At 47.8% G+C, this 26791-nt stretch overlaps 1 protein-coding gene across 1 annotated transcript in view; it reads left to right on the forward strand.

The window, feature by feature from the left end:
• CACNA1E (calcium voltage-gated channel subunit alpha1 E) overlaps nucleotides 1-26791 on the forward strand; it is a 420129-nt gene that overhangs the window by 371219 nt on the left and 22119 nt on the right. The window contains exons 33-43 of the mRNA XM_073356587.2: nucleotides 430-631; nucleotides 2815-2979; nucleotides 4017-4127; nucleotides 6019-6102; nucleotides 6238-6363; nucleotides 7079-7144; nucleotides 10326-10417; nucleotides 11065-11230; nucleotides 13165-13292; nucleotides 16105-16201; nucleotides 24369-24474. Of these exons, the coding sequence (XP_073212688.1) occupies nucleotides 430-631; nucleotides 2815-2979; nucleotides 4017-4127; nucleotides 6019-6102; nucleotides 6238-6363; nucleotides 7079-7144; nucleotides 10326-10417; nucleotides 11065-11230; nucleotides 13165-13292; nucleotides 16105-16201; nucleotides 24369-24474 (1343 nt within the window). The remainder of the gene's footprint in view (nucleotides 1-429; nucleotides 632-2814; nucleotides 2980-4016; nucleotides 4128-6018; nucleotides 6103-6237; nucleotides 6364-7078; nucleotides 7145-10325; nucleotides 10418-11064; nucleotides 11231-13164; nucleotides 13293-16104; nucleotides 16202-24368; nucleotides 24475-26791) is intronic.

A 26791-nucleotide genomic window follows, 5' to 3' on the forward strand; every position in this document is an offset into this window, starting at 1 on the left:
GGGCTAGTCCACTCACCGTGTTGGCTGAACTCGGACAATCTCCTTCCATGTGTGTGAACAAGGGAGTGCTCTGGGATACCCCTTTTTTATGAGGGATGTATGTTTAACTCTGGCAAAGCCCACCAGCCAGGGTAGACAATGGGAAGAGCTCTGGGACTCTTGTAATGTAGGAGAGGGGAATATCTTGTCATGAAACAGGTAACCAGAATTGTCAGAATGTGTCCATGACTGAGCAGGTGAGGTAGAAGGTTTGCTTTATCACCATAACCAGTTTGCACAGTGGGGACAGATGGAGATGAATATTAAAGGTGGTACCATTGGGTACATGATGTTCTCCTAGTCAAGTACACTGTGGAGAGGCATCCAGAATGGACCAGCCATTGGCATCTGTGAGACCCTTTGTGCCTTTCTTTTTCCGTGTACATCCAGGGTGCTGCAGCATTCAGTGGATGTGACTGAGGAGGACCGGGGGCCCAGCCGCAGTAACCGCATGGAGATGTCCATTTTTTACGTGGTGTATTTTGTGGTCTTCCCTTTCTTCTTTGTCAACATCTTTGTGGCTCTCATCATCATCACTTTCCAGGAGCAAGGAGACAAAATGATGGAGGAGTGCAGTCTGGAGAAGAATGAGGTAACACATTAAAACAGGAGAGCAGAGGGCAGGATGAATTTATTTTTCATGTACTGTGGCAACAGACAGCTTCAGCTATAGACCATAGAGTGGTGGAGCTGAGGGCTAAGGCATGTGATGTGAAAGTCTGGATGGAATCCAGTAAAGTTCTCTTCAGCCTAGACTCCAGCTTATGTGACATCTGCCTTCCCTTTGCATTTACTTCTGGAACATAGGATGTTTTAATCACACCTGAGTCATTCTCACTAATTACATTTTTGTCCTGACCGTGCAGCCAACAATAGTTCACCAGGCTTCCCAGCTATTTGAAAAGGAGACTATTGTTATAAAGGAAACCCATCTGTGGCTGCTGTGAATCACCCCTATTGGCACTCAAATGGGAGAGCTAGGGAGCCATGTTCCCTCCCCCACCTGCTTCCTTGCCAGAGAGGCTTTGCCCTAGACTGGAAGAGGAAAATTATTTTCCTCATCTTCATTTTATCCTGCATTATTGGTCCATGTAGCCCAGTATCCTGTCTTCCGACAATGGCCAATGCCAGGTGTTTCAAAGGGAATAAACAGAACAGGGCAACTATCAAGTGATCCATCCCCTGTCATCCAGTCTCACCATCTGGCAGTCAGAGGCTTAAGGACAGCCAGAGCATGGGGTTGCATCCCTGACCATCTTGGCTAATAGCCATTGATGGACCTATCCTCCATGAACTTACCTAGTTCTTTTTTGAACCTTGTTATACTTTTGGCCTTCACAGCATCCCTGGGCAAAGAGTTCCACAGATTGACTGCATTGTGTGAAGAAGTACTTCCTTTTGTTTATTTTAAACCAGCTGCCTATTAATTTCATTGGGTGACCTCCTGGTTCTTGTGTTATATGGAGGGGTAAATAACACTTCCCTATTCACTTTCTCCACACCAGTCATGATTTTATAGACCTCTATCATATCCCCCCTTAGTCTTCTCTTTTCCAAGATGAACAGTCCAGTCTTTTTAATCTCTCCTCACATGGAAGCGGTTCCATCCCCCTAAACACTTTTGTGGTCCTTTTCTGTACCTTTTCCAATTCTAATATATCTATTTTGAAATGAGGCAACCAGAACTGTACCGCAGTATTCAAGGTGTGGGCGTACATGTAACTGCCTGGATTTCCTGTGCTGTTACTGCCTAAGTGCTCCCAAATAATGGGTGATTTTCAGATGATAATTTGAGGCCATTTCCTGTCCATGTGGCAATAACCATATCCTGGCCTAAAGAAATGCCAAGGTGGAAGGACACATGTGTTCATTATTCCAAGGTATGGCTATTACTGAGTTCACAGGAAAAACCCTAGTCTGACTCTCCTGGAACGTCTAGCGAAGAAACAATTTTGAGACATAATTCAGTTAAGTTTAGTTTTTTACATTCTGTCAGCTGGATAAAATAAGTATTTGGGGCCGCCAGCTTTGGTGTGATCATGTGGTTTGTAGGGAGTGTGTGCATGTGGAGGGCAGTATAGGACACGGGGATCTGTATAGGAGACAGTTTCTGAAAATAACTGTCACGTAACAGCTCAGTAAGTGTACAGGGTCCCCATGCTCTGATTGACTAAGTTTATTCCAGCTGAGCCTAAACCACAGTAGTAATGTCATTAACTCATGCCATTATTTTATGCTGAATGTGAATGGAGAGAAACTGCTTACAGTGCAGTCACGGGAAAATCCTGCCTTGTTTCACTACATCACAGGGCATAAATTTTGCTGCAGATTATAGTGACCTTCTGCTTCTTGGGACAGATCCTTGACCCATGTTCAGCTTGATTAGCTCAGCTGGGTGCTGGGGAACTCATCATCCCCCAAGATCTCCGAATGGCGGAAGAGTTTCTGTAGGGCTGCATCTCCAGCATAATGATCAGAGTAGCCTCCATGGCCACGGGCAACCCACCTACCTCCAGGGGAGGAAGGACCTGAGGATTCTGATAGCAACAGATACTCTGCCCAATTTCTCCCCAGCTCATCTACCCCGGCTGTCAACACACTTCTGTGTAATGACATGCAGTAAACCCCCAGGGACTTGGGATTCACGCAGCTCAGGAGGACAATATTCACTCTCGTCCATTCGCCTGTAGCAGAGAACTAGTAACAGGACATCATGGGTAGTGGGAGGAAAGATGAGAAGCTGAGTGCAAGCTGACAGACTTTGTTTTGTTCCAGAGGGCGTGCATTGACTTTGCCATTAGTGCCAAACCTCTCACACGCTACATGCCTCAAAACCGACACACCTTCCAGTACCGCGTCTGGCACTTTGTGGTCTCCCCATCCTTTGAGTACACCATCATGGCCATGATAGCGCTGAATACCGTGGTGCTGATGATGAAGGTGAGCTGACCGGGTAGACCAGAGACCCAGGATGACATGCCTCTGTGTAGGGAATTGGAGAGGAGGTGAAACAGCCAGGGAGGGATTTAGAAAGTATGTTTTTTGTTTTAAGAAGATGCTGGGGTCTTGGCACCCAGGTCCCATATCATATCATGTCTGTTAGTATAGTTGACTAGGGAAGCTGATGTGGTCACAGCCTTGGCTCTTACACTGGTGTCTTTATTACTGAAGCAAATATTTCCAGTTTGCACTCAATCCATTGAGCACAGTCCTTGCTGTGAAATGTGGAAGGCAATTAATCCCGAAGACACACAAGGACAGATTTTCAAAGGGACTTCACCCCAGCCTCTGAAATGGCACCTGCATTTTTCACACACACGTTAGGAATCTGACTAAATGATTTGCTTGCCCAAATGAGGTTCTTCCACCCAAGGATTTTTTTTTGTCTTCCTTGTGCAGACACTTGCATGTTCTACATTGAAGTGCCAACTTCCATCTCCTCAAATCTTGAGGAGGATGGCTAATACTCTCCTGTTTTAATATGGCCTATCTCTGTTGTTGGTGTCCCCATAGCCTGTAGGAAATTCTTTCAAGAGCACAAACGCACACTTGAAAGTTCAGTACACCCTTACGATGTGAACAGTGTAGGTAACAAACAGTGATGCTGCAACAACAATTGCCCTCAACAGAAGGACCTCATGAATTAGTGGGGCACTGGCGATTGTAATGTGATCTGGGCTGATTCTGTGATAAACACGTAGCAGTGGTTGCCCCCTGGGAGACCCTTCTTCCCGTCAGCTCCATCCTCTTCCCTTAGCAGAAACAAAGCGGAAGGGCAGAATGAGGATTACTGGATATGTAGCTGGTTTAAAAAAAAGGGTGGGGGGCTTGTCACTAGCCAGTCAATAGTTAAACACCTGGGATAAATCTCAGGGGCTTGGGCAAAGCCTAATCCTACCATGGAACTAAAGGTTCATTGTAATACCCAATTTTGGTAGCTGACTGTAGATGGTTCTGACTCTCTCTCTTTCTGGCAGTACTATTCCGCGCCCTACACATATGAGTTGGCTCTTAAGTACCTGAACATCGCATTTACCATGGTGTTCTCATTGGAGTGCGTCCTGAAGATCATAGCTTTTGGCTTCCTGGTAAGTGATTTGGTACTAGTACTCCATACCAGCTTTGGGTACTCAGTTCAACTGGCAGTGGTAGTGGACTTTGGCTTCCTAGTGTGTAGCTAATACTCTCTTCTTTTGGCATTAGTAATGGGATGTAGCTTCCTGGGATGTAACTGGTATTTAGTTCTGGCATCTTCTTGAGAGCTGTACTTATTCTGGGTGTTGGAGTCTTGTTAAGCACCATGACACTGGATGTCTACCTGCTTTCTTGGTCAGTCCAGAGCTTTCCAGATTCCTAGCCCAACATCTGGAGCTTTCCAGATTCCTGAGTCAATATTTTAGAGTGAAATATCTGGGGTTTTCATTTAATCTGAGCAACTGAGTGTCACCCCCACTGCTGAACCCAAATGGCGACGTTACTTTTAATGGACTTTTATATTTGGTGTGAATTTACTGCTGGTGACAGCTTTCAGATTGTCACCCCTCCCCACCTGGGCAATTCAGTGTCTAGACCTATTCAGCCTTTGTCCTTTTTGCTGATGCTGCTAACCAGGGTGCCAGTTTATTACCAGTTGTGTTGGCAGCTGATATTACATTGACGCCTGAGCACTAGGAACTGGATTGAGTACACTAATTCCTTTCAACCAGGCCATGAAATACCCATTCATTGATAATGGTTTATACCAGATTGGAACTGGTAATATAGTGGTGAAAGGCTTCATATTTAATTATCATTCCCTTGAGTCTCAGCCACTCCTCACTAATTATCTCATTTTTCAGCCCAAGGAATCTGTTGTTTGTGAACATAACACTTTTTCTTGTCTTCAGCTACCCTTAGGAAAAGCTGATTCTGTTTTTTCTTTATTTCTTTTTCCTTTTGTTTCTCACCTGTCCTGCTGGATGACATCTGTTGCTCTCCACTATGGCAGTCCAGCATATGGCACACTTACATTAAACTATTACTGTCAGATTGCAAGATGCAAGGGGCAGTGACTTTTTTGTTGCAAGCTGACGAGGGGCCATGTACACCTATTGCACTTGATAAATAATAATTAATAGTGAATAACCAACCTCCGTGTACAGCCCTCCGTGACATGGAGACAGAATATTGAGCCAGTCAATGGACAGTTTTGTGAGGGCAAAGAGCCCTCCTCTATCCCAGCAGCATGTGTGCTTGGGGTGCACAGCACACCAGCAACCCTTTTCTGAATCATAGATCTATCTCTCTGGGAGGCAGCATGGTCTAGTGTTTAGAGCAAAGGACTGGGAATCAAAAGACCTGGATTCTGTTTCCGGCTGCATGTCTGACTTCCTGGGCTCTCTCTCTCTCTCTGTCTCACTTTCTCTATCTATCAGATGGGAACAATGATACTTACACACCTTTTAAAAGCACTTTGATTTCCTCAAATGGAAGGTGCTATGTAAAGGCAAAGTGTTATTGGTAGGCTGGTTCCTGAAATTCTTATTCAGGCGAAACTTCCATTGACTTCAGAAGTTGTAGATAGCCATTTAGGCACCTGACTGTATTAAATATTCATAGATAGATACTCCGCTGCATAGTTTAAATAGACAACTGTGTCTCTGGGCTCACCCACTTGTGATTGTGCCTTCAGGAAGGACTGCAGTAGTTTCTCTGTTCTTATATTCCCCTTTTGACAATGCAAGAGAATTCTGTATGTTCTTTTAGCAGTTTGGCCTATTCAGTGCAAGAGTTACCTTATAGAAAATCTGCCTCACCATAGATATGTTCTGGGCTACAACCCCCTCAGACACAAGACAGTATTCCAGAGGCTGGTTTCACAGAAAGAAGACAATATCTGTGGTGGTGGTGGTGATGTGTGAAGACTTGGCATGTGTTTCAGCGTTGCCTGAATCTGACATCATTGTGCTCCCCATCCACATGTTTTTGATCTCTTTGCAGAATTATTTCCGGGACACCTGGAACATCTTTGACTTCATCACTGTGATTGGCAGCATCACAGAAATCATCTTGACAGACACCAAGGTGAATATTCTGACCTTGGACATTTGTGCCAGCGATGGAAGGCTGGAGGGGGGTGCCTTGCTCCTTGCCTCTCCTTGGGGGTGTAGATAGATGTAGTGATTTTTGCCTTCTTCTGATTGTTTGATCTTCTCACAGCTGGTGAACACCAGCAGCTTCAACATGAGCTTCTTGAAGCTGTTCCGGGCAGCTCGCCTCATCAAACTACTCCGCCAGGGCTACACCATCCGTATCCTGTTGTGGACCTTTGTGCAGTCCTTCAAGGTAAAGGACACATCAGTGTCCCCTGTCGGGGGCAAGTGTGGTGGTGGAACAGTTACTCAACTTGGGTCATTCTTAGAATCATAGAACTGTAAGACTGAGAGGGACCTCGAGAGGCCATCTACTCCAGTCCCCTGCACTCTTGGCAGGACTAACTATTATTCTTATGATCTTATGAGCTGTTGGAGTTCAGGAAGAACCAGAAAATTTTGGATCAGCATCCAAAGTGTGGAGAGTTTATATGAACCAACCCTCTGAACTTTATAAAATTAACCCACCTCTAATTCTAAATGCAGGAGGGAGAAACAGTAAAACCTTCCTTGCAAAAAATGGAGGGGAGGGGACTGCACCATTCCAGAGGGTCCTTGGAGGTCTTTTTGAATGTGCTCATTTGCATAGCAGTACGCAGCATGCTTTGCCAGCTGTTTGACAGTAGCGCTGTTGGGTGTTATACTTTTGCATAGGCTAAATTCTTTGTCTGTATTTTGTAAACCACAATTATGTGGCATTTTAATTTCTAGTCCCTCTATTTGTTTTGGAATTCAACAGTCAGGAAGATGTTGCACCACTCCAGCAAGGAGTGTGATTCTGATTGGTTCTTTGCAACTAATTGCAATAGGCAATAGCAGGGTTAGCACAGGTCACAAGCTATTGCATTTTACTAATATTCTGAAGCCTCTACTGTAGTAAACCAGACTATTGTGTATTTCCCTTTCAGGCCCTCCCATATGTCTGTCTCTTGATCGCTATGCTTTTCTTCATATATGCAATCATTGGGATGCAGGTAAGCAAAGGCGTCCAGGTGTGCGTATCCTCCTACAAGGCTTCTTCTCCTGGGGCAGACAGAGTAAAGAGTGGTCCACTCTGTCACCCACTTTAGTATTATCCAGTCTAGCATCTGCTTATTGTGTTGGAGTCTGTTGACCAGGTCAGGTGCTGAAGAGGTTTGAAGGCTTGCGCAGTAGGAGCTATAGTGTTTAATACACCCACAGGTTGCAGTGTGTGTCCCCCAGAATCCTCTGAGTTGTACATCTCCAGACTGCCTTCTCCAGGGAGTATGTCACCGTGACTCCAGTGGTGTAGTTCACATGGATGGAACCCTTCCTGTTGATTACATCATCAGAGATCTCTCATATTATGCTCAAGTGGGCAATCCACATGGACAGCTCAGTTTACCTCTTTCTTTCCAAGCAGAACTCTTTAGTTCCTAAAACCTTAGAAATGACTCAGGACCCACCAATGTCTGGCCCCAACCTGCCGAATCCGGTTCACAACTAACATCGTGTCTGACAGGGTCCTTGCGAGAGCCTTTGGTGATTTGGTTCCTCTCGCTAATCTCTGTTGCCCAACATCCTTGTATGGGTTTGGGAAGGCCTCGTGTTGCAGAAACCAGGGCTAGGACCTGATCCTTCAGTTGAAGTCAGTGGGAATTGAGGGTACTCAGCGCTTTGCAGAACACAGGCTTTTAGGCCGCAGTCCAGCAAAGCTCATAAGCACAGGAGTAGCCCCACTGTAGTCAATGGGGTTGTTCGTGCGTTTAAAGTTAAGCAGATGCTTATGTGGTTTGCAGGATTGATCTTGTGGTTTGAAGGCTGTCCAAGACCCACACTTGATGTCTGGGAAGGCAGCTTTGGCTGTTAATACTCAGGGCTTTGTTCCACGGTGATTGAGGCATCGTGACAAGTAAAACTGCCTGATGTTCACAGCTGGGAAGCGCTTTGGCTAGCGGGGGAAGGGGAGGTCATTGCTAGGGCTGTCATTGCCACCTGCTCTGGATAGAGAATCTGGTTTCCTTTGTTTGAGAGGAAATTTAGTTGTTTAGTGGGTTTCCCCAAAAAAATTTGACTGACTGTGCTCTATTGGTCTATTTTTGGCCGCTTTCCCCTGCCTCCCCACCCCCCCATCCAGGCTTTCTCAGCCCCTCACAAGTGCCATCAGATTTAATCCCCCTTGTGGTGCGATAGTATTTGATTTGTTTTAACACCTTTGTGAACAAATTCCCCAAGCAGTGCTGAGTGGGCGGTGTTTGAGCAAAATAGCTGGAGGCAGAAAATATTCTACAATTACACGTTCCAAAACCCTTTGTGGGAAAAATAGTCAGCAGTTAGTGTATTTTTAGGTATGCTGAAAGTAGAATAGATACGTAATGATACTAACAAAATACTTTTCCTCTTCAAAGTACTTTCCAGACACAAACTTATTCAGCCCTACCACACCTCAGGATTGTAGGTCACTACTATTATCCCCATCGTACAGATGGGAAACTGAGGCATGAGTTAAGTGTCACTGTCAGAGTCAGATTTAGAATTTAGCTGGCTCCAGTTCTGTGTTCAGACCGTGCCTCTTTCTCAAGATGCATGTACTCAAAGCTCACTGAAACACACACAAGATGCAGCAACCATCATATCTAGATTTCTTTTGTCTTTGATACTTATGCAGCCCCAATTGACATAATATCTGAGCGCTTCACAGTCTTTCATGTATTGAGGTGTACCAGAAATGTCTGCACATACAGTACAGACCTGTTTATGCACAAATCCGCTTAACGCGCTGTAGCACCATGCCTCCCAGTGCTGCCTATTTAACACGCGAGACTCGTTAACACGTAGTACAGGAACTTGCTATATAGTGCTACAGATTTGCTCACTAACTCACTGACATAGAAATCAACAGGAAGTGTGGAGCGGAAACGTATTGTAAGTCTTTACTGATATTGGTAAAGACGTATCACGCACGCTTAGTCACTGTCACACAAGAGAGAGATATAATATATAGTAGCTATATAGTAATATATATATACTACATTAGAAAATGTTAACCATAGGCCTAATATAATGGCAGAGGGCAAGCGTCGGCGTTCCTACACTGCAGAAGAAAAGCTAGCTGCAATAGATCGAGTAAATAGCGGAGAAACCCAGGCCAAAGCCCCAAAAGATATGGGGCTTGCCAAATCTGATCTCCGAGGCTGGCTAAAAATGAATCTAAACTGAACGGCTTTGTACAAAATATCGATTCTGCCGCAGGGCTTAAGCGAAAACCTGTGCGCTAGTCAGCCAAGCCCACAGCGGGCAAAGCCATGCGCACGGGGTTTGCTCAGGAAAGGCTGAAAGGAACGCCGCTCAGTGGGCCAATTCTTCAAGCCCAAGCGGCAAAATTTGGAAATTTAACGGGGGATGAATCATTCCAAGCCAGCAAGGGGTTTATAGGTCGTTTTAAAAAGCGTCACGGCATAGCGCAGGTATCGGTTTCTGGAGAAAGCCGATCAGCCGATGAATCGGTCGCGAATGCGTTTCATCTGCGGCGGATGACAGACTTCATAAGAAAGAAAAAAAATGCGAGCCAGAAAGAGCAGAAAATAACCGTGTTTTTTTCTAAGTGAATCATAGACATTTTTTCCAGCATGGCTCTCTTAACCCATGGTCCGTCAACACGCGATCGTGACGGCTTGACTCCCGACATCTGCGCGTAAACGGGTCTGTACTGTATATTCAATAAGCCGGATTCTCCCGTCATTTATTACTGACGGGTTGGCTTCATGGAGTTGCACCAACATGCTTTGAAAGATGGGAGAATTTAACCCAAGGCGTTACTACCCTTTTACAAAGAGAACCTCTTGATAGCATAGTATGAAAAGCATTTGACGGCTTTCCTGATCTGCTCTTCTGAAGGAGACAGCTGCTGGCCAGATGGATTCCTCACCATCCCCACATATGTGTGTCTGTCTGTGTTAGTGCAGTCCCTCCCCTGGTGATAGCCAGTGTAACTGCTCTCTGACCTGAAGGGTGCACTCCAGCAGAAGGAGCAGCCTTTGTGATGTGTAATCCTTGCTGAGATCAGACCGGCTGTCTGCTCCACGGGCAGGTGGGAGGGAAGGTAACCGATGCCAGTGACTGGCTGCGCAGGTCGGTGCACTTCCTGGCTTGGCAGTTCTTGTGTGTTGAGTTTTCTTTCCTTTTTGCCCTTAGGTTTTTGGGAATATCAAATTAGATGAAGAAAGCCACATTAACCGTCACAACAACTTCCGCAGCTTCCTGGCCTCCCTTATGCTCCTTTTTAGGTACATGTGCATTTTTAATCATTACTAAACATATCAGTTTTCCCCATCTCATCCCTACCTGAGTCATAATACTGAAGGCTTGCCTGGCTGCAGGAGTGTCTGCCACAGCAGATCAGCTGGGGTGCCCCAGCTAGAAAAAGCGGGTGGGGATCACAAGTCCCTTAGCTCCAAACATACAACAATGACTCTTTAGCTTTACACTTGGAGCTGTTAATCTCTCTGTCCTCCTTGGGCTGCTGACGTTCAGGCATTGGATTTCTGACGTGTGGAACTTACTGCTGCAGGATAGAAATGAAACAGCTGTGTCTATGAACAGCATCTGCAGTCATGCCAGTTGGAATTCAAGGGTCCTTTCTCCTCTTGCTTTAGGGCATAAGATGATCACTAGCTGGAGTCAGGAAGCCACCTGCCTCCCACCATGATACAGTGCTGTATAGTTTAGTTTATTATGGGGGTTTTATGCCATCTTCAGAAGCCACTGGCATTGGTTATTGGCAGAGACCATAAGTTCTGAGGTAGCAGATTTTATTTACAAAGGGAGAGTTGTGGTGAATTTCCAAGCATCTCACTCATATGTAGTAAAGTTGTGGAGCAGTGAGGGGCTCTGCTTTGAGCAGCTTTTAATGGTGGGTGTGTTCTGGATGCAGGAGTGCCACGGGTGAGGCGTGGCAGGAGATCATGCTGTCATGCCTGGAAGGCAAAGGCTGTGAGCCAGACACCACGGCAACGTCCGGACAGCATGAGAATGAGCACTGTGGCACAGATCTGGCTTACGTATACTTTGTCTCCTTCATCTTCTTTTGCTCCTTCCTGGTGAGTTTGCCTCCTTCCACTCCATTGATCTCTCAGTTCTGGGGAGGACTCAGCACTGACTGCTCCTAACCGAGGGACATCCCCACCCTACTCTCCCCTCCCCTCCACTACTCCACAATGGGTGGGATTCACTATCAGAGAGACTCGGAGAGATCTCGCCTTCTGCTCTCTGCTCCAGGTTCCATTACCCTGGCGTGACCCCGTGTTGCTAAAGAAGCTAGCACTCTTACCCCAGGGACAGCAAAAAAGGGTTTTATCACTCTGAGTCATGCCTAGCTGGTTTCAGGGACAGTGGTAAGGAGGGGCTGTTCTAACCCAGAGGTCTGTCCCTTTCATCACGAATACAACTCAGCAAGATTTTGCCCTGCAGCTAATTTAAGATTTCAAATGATCTGCCCTGTGACTGCCCGTATGGAGAGCAGGCCCACCTGCTGTCTGGGTCAAGTCGATGTGTGTGATCTGTATCTGCCTTCTGTCCCTATTTTACCATTGAACAGGGAAGTTGTGGTTGCAAAAGAGAATGTATGCTCTCTGGGGCAGGAATCTGGGGGGAGTTACAGTTGTCCCCCCACCAGCGTGTGCACGCGCGCACAGACATTTGAGCCTACTCATGGAGCGGGAAGTGAACTCAATTGTTTTGTGAAAAAGGGGGTGCAGTCAGGAGGGTGCATGGGAAAGGCACCATTCGCGCTTGCACTGAATCAGTTGACACTCAGCCTGTGGCTCTTGGCATCCCTACATGTAGCTGATCAAAGCAGGTGGTATCAGTCCATGTATCAGAGCTCCACTTACACTGTCTGGTCTCAGTTCACAGTGGCTTCCTGGGATTCCATTCAAAGGTAAAGTAGCTCTCCAGGTCCTCACGGCTGGGAACCACTATGCCTCCAGGGCGACATGAGCTACACTGAAAAAAGGCCATTGTTGTGCCAGATATGGCTATATACTCTCTATCTGGGTATTCTTAACTATAGCACCAGTTACATAATGCAGGTAAATTTCCCCGTACAGCAAAGCCCCTAAGCCAGAAATGCGATGGAGAACCCCAGTTACAGTCAGCTGTCTAACTCTGCCCATCCTTCATAAGGAAGGCAAAGGTGTGGGATAGAGAAACTGCGAGTGAGAGGGACAGACAGAGAGACAAGAGGGGACACTGTATGTAAGGGAATGGAAGTAATAAAAGGTAGAGCCCTGGGCATGAAATGCGGTGATCCAAATGTAATGGTGTAGTATCCTGGTGGTAAAAGGTCATTGCCTCCACCGTGTACCCCTCAGCTAAAGAACGCTGTGGGGTTCGGAAAGCACTGTCGGAAGGCATTAGCTAGATCTCCTCGCTTCTGTGCTCTTTGATCCCTGACTCAGCCAAGTCACTGTTGTGAGGAGAGCCCAGGTGCTGTTCAGATTCTCACTGGTTAGCTAGACACAGCCCAGGAGAGTCATGCTGATGTACTAACCCTTTCTGCCTGCTTGCCTCTTGCCCAGTGTGGTGTGGTTCCTTACTCATGCTCTCGGCTGCCAGAAGGTTAAATGCTGGTGTTTAGGGGACATTCAGACCAGTACAATCCACAGCTCCCAAGCGTAATGGACGCAGGTTGACACGTACTGTGTCAGGGAGGAGTCCTCTGCCTGGTGTAACTGACACACCAAAGGGAGGCTATTTCCATTGTGATACACTATGCACCTAGTCGGATGCTGTGTTTGAAAATATTACTACTGGGCTGTGTGACAATTAAGCATCTGATTCTGTAGCTGCTCCACGCATGCACTTAGGAGTTCTGTGTATGGGGGAACTGCCACAAAACTGCCATGCTCTTTATTTACAGATTCCTTTTTCTTCTGTCTTCTTCCATATATTACTCTCCCATCTTCCCTCCCTCTTTTATGCTCTGTCTCTATCTCTCCATCCCTTTCTCTCTGTCTCTTTCCTTTTCACTTAGATGCTCAATCTGTTTGTGGCTGTCATCATGGACAATTTTGAATACCTGACTCGGGATTCCTCCATCCTGGGGCCTCATCACTTAGATGAGTTTGTCCGGATCTGGGCGGAATATGACAGAGCTGCGTGGTATGTAGCCAACTTCCTCCTCCTTTCCCTGGCCTCTCGAAGCCCCATTTTTGGGAATCCATTTGGCTGTAATACCTGGGACAGTCAGGGAAGGGAAGGGAATCAGAGCTGCTGGAACACGCAGCTGTGAGAGGAAAATACTGGCTGGCTTCCAGGAGGTCCAATGGCACGGAGCCACCATCCTGCTCGTGGGCCGCCTTATAGCCCCCAGGCATCCTGCTCCTTTGATAACTAGCGATGGGCTAAAGTCCAAAGGTTTTGGCTGGTTCTTTTCAGATAAGCATAATACGAACAGTGTTTATCCAAACCTTTGGATGTTCCTGCTGCATCCCTCTCTGTAGCTCCTATGGTAGTCCCCAGCTACCTCCGCACACCGCCACCTTCCAACTGTTGGCTCTGGATCTTCCTCCTTTCCCATTTTCCTCCTGCCAATCAGATTCCCACACCCTCAAGACACTCTGCAAGCAGCTGTCCCTCCTCCAGCCCCCAAATACTTTGTACACCGGAGTGTGCAAAATCGCCATTTAAATCAATGCGTGAGCCCAGCAGAGAGACTGCGAAGGTAGCTGGGCTCCTGCTAATTTAGCTGCTCAGGACCATATTCAGACACTGAGAAAGGGTTGAGATGCTTTGGATGGGGATGAGCCTGAGGACAGGGCTAGATTTAATACAGCCAATGCACTTCATCCTTGTTGAGACAAGAGAAGGCTTTTGAATCCTCTAATGATTCCTCAGGCAGCTGCTCCAGGATCCCTCTGAAAAGAGAGCTCCCACTTGGGAGAGCAAGTCAATCTAGCCCTGCCACACTGGAGAAGAAGCATTGCATCAGGGTGGTCTCTCACATGGCCATTGGGGTGGAGCCGAAAGTGCTTTAGGGTGACTGCTCCAGACACAACCCCCAGTAGTGCTCCAGGAAGGCTGCTGTCAGCTTGCATGCCTGAGGTCACTGGGAGTGTTTCTGGGGCAGCTTACTGAGGTCTAACCCTCAGCAGCACTGGGAGTGCATCCGGGCTGTTGGTCACAGCATCAGCCCTTATTGGCATTAGGAATACTGTGAGTGCCCCCTCTGGGTGCAGATCTTCACTGGCACTGCGAGTGCCGCAGGGCTCCATCTCCTGTCGGTGTTGGGTCAGCACTTTGGGCAGCCTCTCTGAAACCACATACACTCGGTGCTGCATCGGCTTCAGGCACGAGATGATGTCAGCTCCGGAGCCCTGCTCCACTTGGAATCTCACCATTTGGAATCAATCTACCCTCACGCCTTTGCAACCTGATTTTTTGCTTCCTGAGAGCTAACCCAGGCAGTGATTGTTCCTAACAGTACCTGTCCTTAGCGTGATCCACTTCAGCACCTTTTCCAACCTGACTCAAGTGAGTGGATGCCATCTCCCCAGGACTGCTTCTCATCAGCAGCATCCCACGCTGTGAAAGCATCCCCAAGGCTGGAGTAGGCAGGGCTGTCCTCTTATCAGATGCACATGCATCATACAGTTCTGAGACTTCAGTGCGTGGTGCCGTAGAGCAGAGAAGCTATGGTCATGTACACTCGGGAGGTCCAAGCAGCGCAAAGCAGGCTCATTCTCTCCTCAGAAGTTTAGGAAGGGTGACGTTTTGATACCAGCAATTCGTAGTGCCCTTTGCCCTGGGACCTGGGTGCTACCGTGGGTTCTTCAGTCCAGTCAAAGAAAGAACCTGCTGTCAGGCCCTGTGGATGGCATTTTCCAAATGTAGTACAGTGCCCGCTCTCACCCAAGTCTCACAAAGCAAGAGAGCCCATGCTGTTTTGTCATGGAGTCTAGCCGGTTATTATGGGAAACACCGGGAGGAAACAAGCTGCTCTAGACTAATTTTTAAATTGGTGGCAGCTCTAATCCCCGTCGCTGAGTGGGGAAGGGTCACTAGATGTGAGCGGGTCCTGTCACCTGAATGGAGCTGCGGGTCTAAGTGTTGAGAAGGGGATAGATAGATAAATAAATGAATGTCATCAGAGGCCCCCAGCTACATTAAATAAAGGGACCCATAGGGATGCCATGTACTCTGTCCAGTTGCCTGCACTCTGTTCTGAATGGTTTTGCCTAGACAAGTTGGGTTATCTCTGGCCAGTGATGGAAAAGTACCTAGGGTATGGGAGAAAAGTGTGGCGGGACCAGAGGAAATAACAGACAAAGCAGCTTCACCCCCTGGCTTTTCTAATAGTGGCTAGAGAGGCTTCAGTGGTCTCTGCCACTGAACAGCTATGTGGCTTTGGGCAAGTCACTTTAACTCTCCATGCCTCAGTTTCCCTATCTGTAAAATGGAGTTAAAATATACTCATCTACTGATTTCATAGAAATATTGTGAGGATTAATTAACTGATTTCTATAATGAACTGACCATGTAGGGCAAATTTTCTGCTGGTATAACTAGGTGCAACTCCATAAAAATGCAAAGATTCCTAGAACCCTAAACAAGTAGTTGTGTACTCATGTACAATCATGTCCTTGGATTTCAGATCACTCTGACCAGTCGTAGGCTTGCGATATGGCATTATTGGGACTTGGGGTATCTGAGCTAGTGCACCTTTAGGGCAAGACTTTCCACGGGGAATCCCCAGTTTGGATGAGAATGAGGGTGCTAACCCCTTTGGAGTGGAGAAGGTGGTAGCTATGCTTATATAGTGGTGATTTTTCACAGCCTTCTCCAGTCTAGGTCTGTTGGAGCCAGAAAGAGAGAGACATGGACCTGAACTGGGTCTCTGACCCCTGGTTAAGCTCTCGTTTCCTCTTCTCCGTTATTTCAGTGTCCTATTAACCCACGTGTGCTTCCTTTACAGCGGCAGGATCCCGTATAAGGATATGTACAAATTAGTACGGGTGATTTCGCCTCCTCTGGGCCTGGGAAAGAACTGCCCCTACAGGGTGGCGTGCAAGGTTTGCCTCCCAGTCCCCAGCCATAACCTGGCAACGGGACGCACCATTAACCCCTCCTTCACCCTCCTCTGCTCCACCACCACTGCGTCTCACAAGGGAACCCTCACGTTGCTTTCCTTCGAGTTTAAAGAGGTCCAACCCCGCCCAGAACCAGCAGCTGTTACCTTAGGGTACAGGGGAGGGGGATCCGTCTTAGAGCCCCATTGATGTGGATTTAGACAAATTTATTCCCTTGCCTTCCTCCCTAAAGCAGAGAACCCTGGAGTTCCCAAAACACTTGTGCAGCATGTGAATGTTGCCTGTGGCACAGAGAAGGCACCTTTAATTCCAAGAATCACAGAGCTGTCCCAATGGGAACTCTTTCCTGTGATGAATGGAGACCAAATGTTGTTTACAACTAGGGGATGTGGATGAGAAGGAATAAAAGCCAGGGGTGCGGGAATGTCACCGGAAAGAGGGAGCGCAAACTAGAAAGGAGAACGAGGCAGGTGACCGAGGCAAAGACCCCATTGATCAATCGCTGGAATCCTGTTCAGAGGTTCGGTCGCTGTGGTAGCTCGCAGGACACTGCAGTTTTCTACCATGGTGCACAGTGGCTATGAAGAGCTGTCACATAATGGTGACAAATGGAGACCACGGCTCTTGGTTTGCCATGATGCAAAAAGATGACAACTCAATGGAGCAGGTGACCCATTGGGACTCCAGCAGCTGGACTCAATGGCTTCTGGTTTATTCTGATCTCCCCCCCCCCCCCCACAGTCCAAGACATCTGGGCTGTGCCTCTCTTCCAGCAGCAATTCAGACTTGTCCACGAGGGTCTTGGCCACACACTGCCACTGTTTGTGCTAAATTCTCTGCCTCTGGCAGGGCAAACAAAGCAGCCACTCGGCACCCCAGCCAGATCCTTCGCCGTCCCATCTTTCAGGCTCGTTTTGGGGCAGCAGTGAGCAAAATCTTCCTCCCATCTGCCTCCTCTTCCTCAGGAGGTCCAAATTTTTGCATTGGAACAGGACAACCCTCTGAGCCTCCTTCTCCCCATTTATTCTCTCCCAACTTGGCAGAACAGGTCAGGTGGAGCAAGCAGAAGAACCAGAGCTGCTCCTTTTGGGAGGAGACTCTCTTGGGAGTTGCAAAAGGGGTGCTCTGTGCCACAATCGTTCCCAGTCTACAGTCCCTCACTCCACCAGGGAAGGGGGTTCAGAGTTTGGATGGCATGATGTAGCCTCCACCTCCACCCCCATCCCCCCACCATCAGCCCAGGATACTGTCACAAGAGTGTGGGTCAATCATCTTCAGTGCCTGGAACTCAACAAGCTGGATGGTCCTCAATGACCTTGGGGATAGCACAAAAGTCCCCTCAACCCCTTTGGTCCCAAAAGGGAAAATCCCCAGAGGCTTCACCCCTGTGCTCAAGTGGATAATGGACTCACATGGTGAAGAGGCTGCCGTGCTTTCCAACTTTCCTTCTCAAGCGGGGGATCTTAGCTTTTTCAGGGTAGATGTATCCCAGCATTTCCTCATCAGTTACAGAAGCCCCTCCTACCCCACCAAGGGCTGAGCCCCAATGAAGAAAATAGACTCATCTTTGATGTGGTTGAGAATCTTCCTTCCAAAGGGCAAAATGGCTAGAAAACACAAGAGAGGCCAGAAAGCATCCGAGATCCTCATCTTCCTTCACCAGCTCCTTCTCCACACCACGGGAACTGTTTTCTTCCCAACATAGCCCTCTGCCAGAGAAGCAGAGACGTTCTTTCCCTGGGCATGTTTGAAACCATGGGGAATAGGCTAAAGCCAAGAGCAAATCTCTCCTGTCCAGAATTACAAGAAAAGTTGGTGTGTTCCTTTGTCCCTCCTTTGCAAAAGTCATTTGAAAAGAGTGGGAGATTCCTGACAAAAGGCTTGGTTGGTTAGTCCTGAAATTCCACAGGGGCTGAGAAGCTAAAGACTCTGTCTTCATCTTCCTTTCAGCCAATGCAGCAGTGGCCTTCCTGGCAAAGGGCATGATAATTTTTGCTGGAGGTTCTTTCTTCCCAAAATACCCTGCAGACAAGAAGATAGAAGACATGATCAGAAGGGACTTCTAAGCTTCTTCAGCGACCCTAAGAGTCTCACTGACAACCACCCACTTCACAAAAGCCACAATGTCTTGGTGCAACATTCTAAAAAGCATCAGCCTCCTCAGAACTATGACAAAGGGAATTCACTGCTAAAGAAGTTACATTCATAGCAGGTGGATTCATGGGCATTACACTTTTCAAGCCTCAGAGTCTAGTTGACAGGTAGATACAGAAGAGAGTCGCAGTATGAATACTTTGGAGCCCCAGACTCTCCCCCTACCCATCCCTTCTTTAGTCCTTCTCCAACTTCAAGAGATGCTGAGAAGCATTGATCCATCCTGAAGGAGATCTTTCACGTCCCAGAGCTAGGGACAGAACAGCCCGTCTCTCAGCATGAAAACTGCTTGGAACTCTCCCCTCAATTCCTCATAGTCAGATAAAAATCTGGAGGAGTGGGGCTATCTTAGAGCTCTAGAGGCTGGACTGGTCAATGAAGGTGGTGAAATTCAGGATGGAGACACTAACTTCCACTACCTCCATGGTGTCAAGGAACCCAGCATCTTCCATCCATCTTCACCTGCAACTACTGAGTCTTCTGGGCTTATATATAGAGATCACTCAATGGGCAAGAGTGCCCATGAAAGAGCTTCAGGGATTCCTATTGCAGGTCTGGAACCAGTGCTTAATTTGTAATGAAAGAGGGGTTGGGGCTCAAGCAATTAAGTGCTGGGACTCAAGCAATGTTTTGACTTTCATAACTGGCACGGCAAGCCCAGGGGTGCCGGGGCTATGAACTGCCAAGCTGAGAGGTGCTGGGGCTCAGCCCTGGCAAGCCCCAGCACAAATTAAATACTTCCTAGAACTATTCCCAACAAGAGATGCAAAGGAAAGGAGAGGTGCCACCCACAATTGATGAAAACAGGAAGAACACATGATAGTACCATTCTTCCTCCACAATCCACATCCAAAAATTCTGACTACAAACACCAGCCTTTTAGCTTGAGGAGCATGCTTGGGACCCACGGGGCACAAGGAACATATTTAGGATCAAAGAGAAAAGAACGATCAGGCTCTTGATGACTCAAGAAGAGGTGAAGAAGGAGCATGCTCTGATTCGTTCAGATGGGACAATGGCTGTGCCATGCATAAATCCACAAGAAGGCAGGTCTAAATGCCAAAGTGATGGAGATAGTCTCCTGGGCAGAATGTTGCTTGGCCTCCTTCAGGACAGTGCACAAAAATGGACACTGAATACAAAAGCTGTCTGGCTAGGCCATAAGCAGATAGACACATCAAAGTGGTCACTGAAACGAGAAGTATTCTAGCTGAGATCCAATGAGCTAGATTCCCCCAGGGGACCTATTTACATTCAGTCAGAACATGAAAGCAAAGCTCTTCATCAGCAACACAGACCAGAGATTGCTGGGAACGGAAGCTCTGACTCACTGTTTAGCCAAATCTGCTTCTTTGTGCAACCCACTTCCCTTCTACTACTACTAGGAAGAGAGATTAAAAGATTATTTTTAAAAAGGTGGAAGTGATGGTCATTCTCGCCACAAATTGTCCAAGATTGTCACCATGGTTCAGCCCTAGTAGAGCAGTCACAGAGACCTGCAATTCACCTTCCCAACAGACTGGTCCCATCTGAACGAATCCACTCCTGCATCACAGCCCAGACTATCTGAGCCTGACACTTTGGATGTTGAACAGTAATTTCTAACCAAGATGGGCAGTGCAAGGCCATGTATAATCTCCCAGCCCCCTGCAAGCTTTCTGCCCTTTCCGTTTATGCAGAGCATATAAACAGGATCCTCTTAGCGATGTTAGTTGGGAAACAAGGCATGCCTGTCCTGGATTTCTTATAGGTCAGCCAAGAATTGAGCCTAAGACCCTCCACCCATCACATTTTGCATCTCATCATAAACAGTGCTATAAAAGCAGACATGTCCAACTACTGATGGATTGCCAGATGATCAACGTCCCTTCCATCCAAACCAGCATTTAGGCCTGTCTGGGATCTGCCCGCAGTACTACAAGCCAATTACCCACCCCATTTGAGTTGATGGCCCCGGTTTCCCTGTTCTTCCTTGTCATAAAGACAAGTTTTCTGGTCACAGTCGTGTTGATAAGAAGCCTGTGAAATTTTTGCTCTGAGAAGACACAAAGCTTACAGCATGTTCTGTGAGGATAACATAGCTCTCATACATCAGTCATTTATTACCAAGGTAAACTCTTCCTTCCACGCCTCACAGGAAATCATTTTTCCTTCATTTTGGTGAAAAGCTCCGCACTTCCGGGGAGGAGCAGGGTGCATGGTAGCTGTGAAAAGAACTGCTAAAATTTACCCAGATGGAATGGACCCATTCAGGAAACATCATCTTCATTTGTTTACTTTTGCCTTAAATGCCTGGTCTTGAGCACATCAAAATCCTCCATAGCCAGCTGGATCGAGTGCTGCATTTCTGAAGTCTCTGCAGACACTAATATGCCAATTCCAGGATGGGACAGAGCTCACTCATTACCTTCCTTGATGGCATCCTGGACAGAAAGGGCATCAGCTGCTACAGAGATAATCTGCAAAGCTGCCCCCAGGTTATGCAGCAAGACCTGTAGAAAGCACTGCATCCTGTACCTCCAGTCCTCAGTGGTAGCATCATTCAAGAGGAAGCTGCTGCTCCCAAACTAGACTAATACTAGAGAAGAGGAAATATTCTTCCTCTGTCCTCCTTATCTGTCTCTCTCTACTAATGTTTCCTTATTGCTCGCTACATCTGATTGGGAAAGAGGTCAGGATCCTAAATGGAATGTTTGTTCCTTGACAATTTCCTCTCTAGAACTGACCGCTCTCCCAGTCAGCCCTACCTGAGATACCTTCTTCAGATGCCTCTGCAATGGCTGCCTCGCCACTCCATATGTATAGTTAATACGGTCACTGTTAAGCATTTACATTTATCCATCTGGTGTTTCAATTTAGATGTTGAAGTATTCATCTGGTGCAAGGGCAGAAGAGAAGTGGCCAAGCCTGGGGGCCCTGTGAGACCTATCTGAACTGCCTTCAGTATTTGCAGGAAGAGAGGTGCAGCCCAAAAGTCTCATTGTGGGAGAGGTCAGTCCCAGAAAGGAAATCCATCAGATGACAAATATGTGATACTGTTCCTCAGCTCAACAGATCTGGACAGGTCATTGCAAACAGAGGAGCACAAGGTGGGAATCCATCAAGGAAGCAATCTTAGTAACTGTTCCATTTGGGGGAATCCCAATGAGCTCCAATCTTGGAAGACCAAACAGCTGCCTCTGCTGAGACTCTTTAAACTCCAACCTGGTGGAACTTGCAGTAGCATGTGGGAGAGAGCCGGGGCGGAAGCATGGCATGCAGAACTTTCCTCCTGGTTTTCTTTTCTCAGCCACTAGCATGCCTTTTGCACTGGTGCATGGTGGGAAAGTGCTCCATCCACAGGGCCAGACGGAAGCAACTGGGCATATTTCCTTTGACAAATGACCCTGGCCCACTGCCTTCTATGCAAGACGCTGCCCCCAATTGCATAGACATTACAAGATGGGGATACACGACGTTCCAGCCATGGGTTATGTGACATTTTGACATAGTGCCTGGGACACAGAAAGGGAAGAAACGGCAGAGTCCATGCAACACTGTTGGTTCCTCTGTGGCACCGAGGTATGTGCCACCACATCCCAAATAACCCATCGCTTCAGCGCCGTGTATCTGATTTATGCCGCTTGCACACAGCCCTGGGACTTCTGGAGCAACTGTATTTTGGAGGGGTGGGCAGGGTGGGTTCAGACGAGGAAGCGAATGCCAAAACTGCAGGGAAAAGTAGAACTAGCCAGCAGCAGAGAGCTGGAGAGGCGAATGGTTTAAGCTGGCATTCCTGGGGCTGTGTGCGGAGTGATATAAATCCTCATCAGGACAGACACTTGTGTATGATTTGCCTTGATTAACGGGTTTCCTATTCTTTTCCTGTTTGTCCATTTGTTTTTTTCTCTCCTGTTTCCCGTATTATTATTTTGTTTGTTTGTTTGTTTTTGCTCTCTGGGAATGCCTCTTCTCCTCTCCTCTCTCTCTCGCTGCATCTTCCTCCCTCTCCTCTCCTCCACCCTCCCTCCCTTACTCCTCCTCCCCATCTTTCCCATCCACCCCTTCCTCCTCCATGAGCAGTGGCCGCATCCATTACACTGAGATGTATGAAATGCTGACTCTCATGTCACCACCGCTAGGCCTCGGCAAGAGATGTCCCTCCAAAGTGGCCTATAAGGTAGACCAACCCTTCCTTCCTTCCTTCTGGGCTAGCGCTGAGGGGGAGGGGGAACTGTTGAATACTCAGGAAGATCCAGCCTGGTTTGATTTAATCAGAAATCACATGCCCCATAAGGAGAGGTACTGTCCACTCTGACAGAGCTCTGTTTTGGGTCTGACACACTCACCAGGACACCCAGGGATGTAGCATTCCTATTATGGGAAAGGATGGAAATCTGACTCAGTATAAGGATGGGAAGTGGAAGGATAATACAGGCCTTTTGCAGTAGAGACAATTGGACAGCCCCCACAGGTGGGATTGATAGGGGATCTCTGGAACTAGGCCTCCTCCAAGTGATGGAGGAAACTCCAGGATGTCCCATCACCTACATGACCCTGAACCATACTGCTCCCAGCCCAACTCACTTGGAAATGTTGAAATGAGAAGATGGTAGGCTATGAGGGTTCCTCCTGTAGGCCTGGACGTGCAGTGATCATGGTGTGCCAGCCTGGCACTAGTTCCCCAGGGAGAGCTCGTGCAATCTGGAAAGAGAACACTCCATGCTGAGGTTGAGCTGGTGAGAGTCCCATCCCTTTGCCAGCTGGGGCTTTTTACCTTTGGGCGCTAGAATGACTATCTTTAACTGACCCTTTGATTGCTCTGCTGGTGCAGTGCCCTCTGCTCTTGCCTCTGGGAGGCACTCTAGAACCTGCTGGCCAGCTGCATGGGATGTGTGGTGTGGGAGGAAGCTGTGAATGGGACAGGAGCTATGCAATGTTGAGCTCTGGGCAGGCTGGCCCAAAAAGATATGCAGAGTCAGATACCCTGTTGGAGACAAAACTCAAAGAGAATTACGAGGGAGACTCCAAGATCAGGGGCTGGGATACTTGGTTCAAAAGCCACTGGAGGATCTCCCCGGAACTTGGCTTCTAGACTTCCCCTACTGAATGCTGATAGTGTCTGCCGTGTTCCAGCTAGCAACAGCTTCTGCACCCACATATTCCTCTGTAGCTGCTAACACTCGCACAAGCACTCTCTCTTGCTCCCACGTACACCCCTGCTAGCGTTGTGGCTGGGTGAGAACCTACGTGCCCAGGAGAACTGCTGTGCATGATGCAGCAGGAAGCACTAAGGATGGGATGGATGTGGGTCGGTGTGGGAGAGGGAAATCCTGATGTATACACAGAGCAAAATATACTCTCTGGAAAGTGGATCTGGCCATTTGATTTGTCCCACTCTGGGTGAAGGGAGCATGGCCTGCCTCTCCTGCCTTGGTCGCCTTCCTCTCTCTCCCCGGCTGCCCTCTCTCTATCTCCCCCTTGGATAAGTTGGATCCTATGCATGTGTGATCATATGCCAGCAAATGTCATCTCTGAAAGACTCAAAAAGGGGGCGCCAGGATGTTGCATACTAGGCAAGCCAGCCAATCAGAAGTGCCCATGGTTTAGGGTGTCCCCAGGGGATGAGGCAGAAGCTGGATTGCAAAGCTGCTGTGAAGCAGGAGATGGAACGATCCCCCGGGGCTGTCTCCCCCTCAGTAATTTCCAGAGCCGAATCCCTGAGTTTTCAGGAGTCCTTTCAGAAAGCACAGGGAACACCCCCTCACTCCCCAGGCTAAGGGGTTGCTCTTGGGCTGTAGCAGAGGGTCCTGCAGAGCCAAATGACAGGCATAGGAAGGCAGTGAGCTGGAATATTGGGGGTGGAAGGAGCTGGAATGGGAGGGAGGGGCTGATCCTTGCCCTTCTTTTTTTGCCTGTGCTGTTTTACGTGCTCTCTTGCTTTTTCCCCTCCTGCCTGCTCAGTGTGTTTTTCGATATTGTTTTTTGCCTGCTGTTTTTTTTCTTTCTTGCGCAGAGGCTGGTGCTGATGAACATGCCTGTGGCCGAGGACATGACGGTCCATTTCACCTCCACCTTGATGGCGCTGATCCGAACAGCACTGGACATCAAAATCGCTAAAGGTGACGGTGGGGAGCAGCGGCACGAGGATTCAGGAGTGGTCAGTGCAGGCGGCGGGAGGGGTGGCGGAGCTGATTTATTTATTACATTGGCAAGGGGCAGGGGGCCGTTCATTCAGTCCTATCTGCTTCCTCTGGCAGGCTGAGCAATATGTACTGCCATCACGGGGACACAAAGGGCAAAGTGTGGGATCATTGCTCTGGGGTCAGATGCAGGGATGGAGGAAATTGCTAGTAAGAGAAGGCAAGAGAGAAATCAACCCCAGTCTGCGGCTGGCTCTGTAACCTTTCCAGTGTGAAACTATCTTCGGGTCCAGAAGGAGCTGCTTTCCTCATAAGTACTGATGCTGCCCTCTTCCATGATGGGCAGCTTTCCACTTGAAGCTGTGGTGCTCAGAAAGCAGGAATGTATCTCCTGGCCATGACAGCCAGAGGGAGAGATGTAGGAGGAGAGCTCCCCTCCTCCTAGCAGAAGAGAATCACAAAAACCGACCCCAAGTACCTGATGTTCTCTAGCTACCTCTTTTGCCCAAAGGGCAGAAAGTAGCATTCATAGGAGCCTGTGGAAGTCACACCCTGCGCTCAGCAGCCTGTGGGAGCTTGAAAGGTGGGGGAGAGTGGGTGGAGCCCTGGAGGGAGACCCCTAGAAAGGGAAATATTTAAAATAACCCTTATGAGGATGTGGAAATTACTTCACTCCAATACTCTGCCCATTCTTGGTCCATGACAAGAGACAAGTAGAAAGTCCAATGGACAGGGCATGGTACTGGGTTTCTTGGGGGCCAGGTGTAAGAGACTGAAAGCAACCCCGATTTCACAGCTGTCCAGTGGCCTGTGTGAACGTGAACTGGAGTGGGAACGTGAACAGCCACGGGGCCATGGGAGAAGTATCCATGTCGCCAGCAAACTGGCGCCCTTCTTGACAGCCTCAGCTAAGAGGCCATGGTCTGAATGGGTCTGGGGGGGTGGAATTAGCTTCTCATCCCAGAGGTGGCTGCACCAGGTGAAATGTGAAGCCCGTGGGTAAGGCCATATAGGGAAGCTTGCAGTGGCTCTGCCTGGTGTAACGATGCTGGCTTTGGTGGTACCCAACTGAGAGTACCAATTCAGGACAAATTGCTTAAAGCAGGGCAGTTACAGTCCAAGGCTGGGGTTCCTTTGCACACCAAGGCAAACCAAATCAGCCAAACAGAGAAGACTTCGGTTTTATTGCACTGGCTAACCATAAGTCACACAAGCAATTCCCTTAGACACTCCAGTTTCCCAGTATCACCACCACTGCCACTCATTATGTGGATGAATGGTTAAGAAAACCAATACCTCCGTAAAAGAAAAAAGGTTCTCCCAATCCCAAGGGACCAAGCCCCAGACCCAGGTCAATATACAAATCAGATCTTACCCATAAATCATGCTGTTGCCAATACTTTAGAATCTAAAATCTAAAGGTTTATTCATAAAAGGAAAAAGATATAGATGAGAGCTAGAATTGGTTAAATGAAATCAATTACATACAGTAATGGCAAAGTTCTTGGTTCAGGCTTGTAGCAGTGGTGGAATAAATTGCAGGTTCAAATCAAGTTTCTGGAGTACATCCACAGTTGGGATGAGTCATTCAGTCCTTTGTTCATAGCTTCAGTTTGTAGCAAAGTCCCTGGAGAGGCAAGAAGCAGGATTGAAGACAACATGGAGGAGATGCAGCAGCCTTTTATAGTCTTTTGTTATATGGCCTTTCTTTCTCTGTTCCAAAGACAAGCATTCCAGTACATGGCATGAAAAAACCTTAGAGTTCTTTCCATAGGCATGTCTCTGCATGCGTTGCTGAGTCATAAGGTATATCTGCCTTCTTTCAGTGGGTCAGTTGTATAGCTGATGGCCCTTAATGGGCCATCAAGCAGGCTAGGCAGTGCTGATGCTAAACTTTCTGGGGTGTCACCCAGAAGCACAGCACAAGTTTGAAATACAGACAGTATAGAGCCAAAACTTATAACTTTAAATACAAAAATGATACACACATACAGACAGCACAATCATAATCAGCAAATCACAACCTTTCAGTAGACACCTTACATGGCAATCTTTGTACAATATTTGCTGCAAATACATACAGTGGTTGCAACAATGATCTATATGGTTGCAGGTTATGTCAGTAACATCACACCTGGGTTACCCTTGTTCTCCCGGGTTGTCAATACCTTTCACCAGCACTTAGTTTAAAGGAAGAGACAGTGGGCTAGCAGCAGGTGTGTGGGGGATGGAGGGAGGGAGATCTGCACTGGGTGAAAGGCTTTTATGTGGATTTGATTTCCCTTCTAGCACTTTA

This window comes from Lepidochelys kempii, chromosome 8 (assembly GCF_965140285.1).
Source record: "Lepidochelys kempii isolate rLepKem1 chromosome 8, rLepKem1.hap1, whole genome shotgun sequence".
Lineage (NCBI taxonomy): Eukaryota > Metazoa > Chordata > Testudines > Cheloniidae > Lepidochelys > Lepidochelys kempii.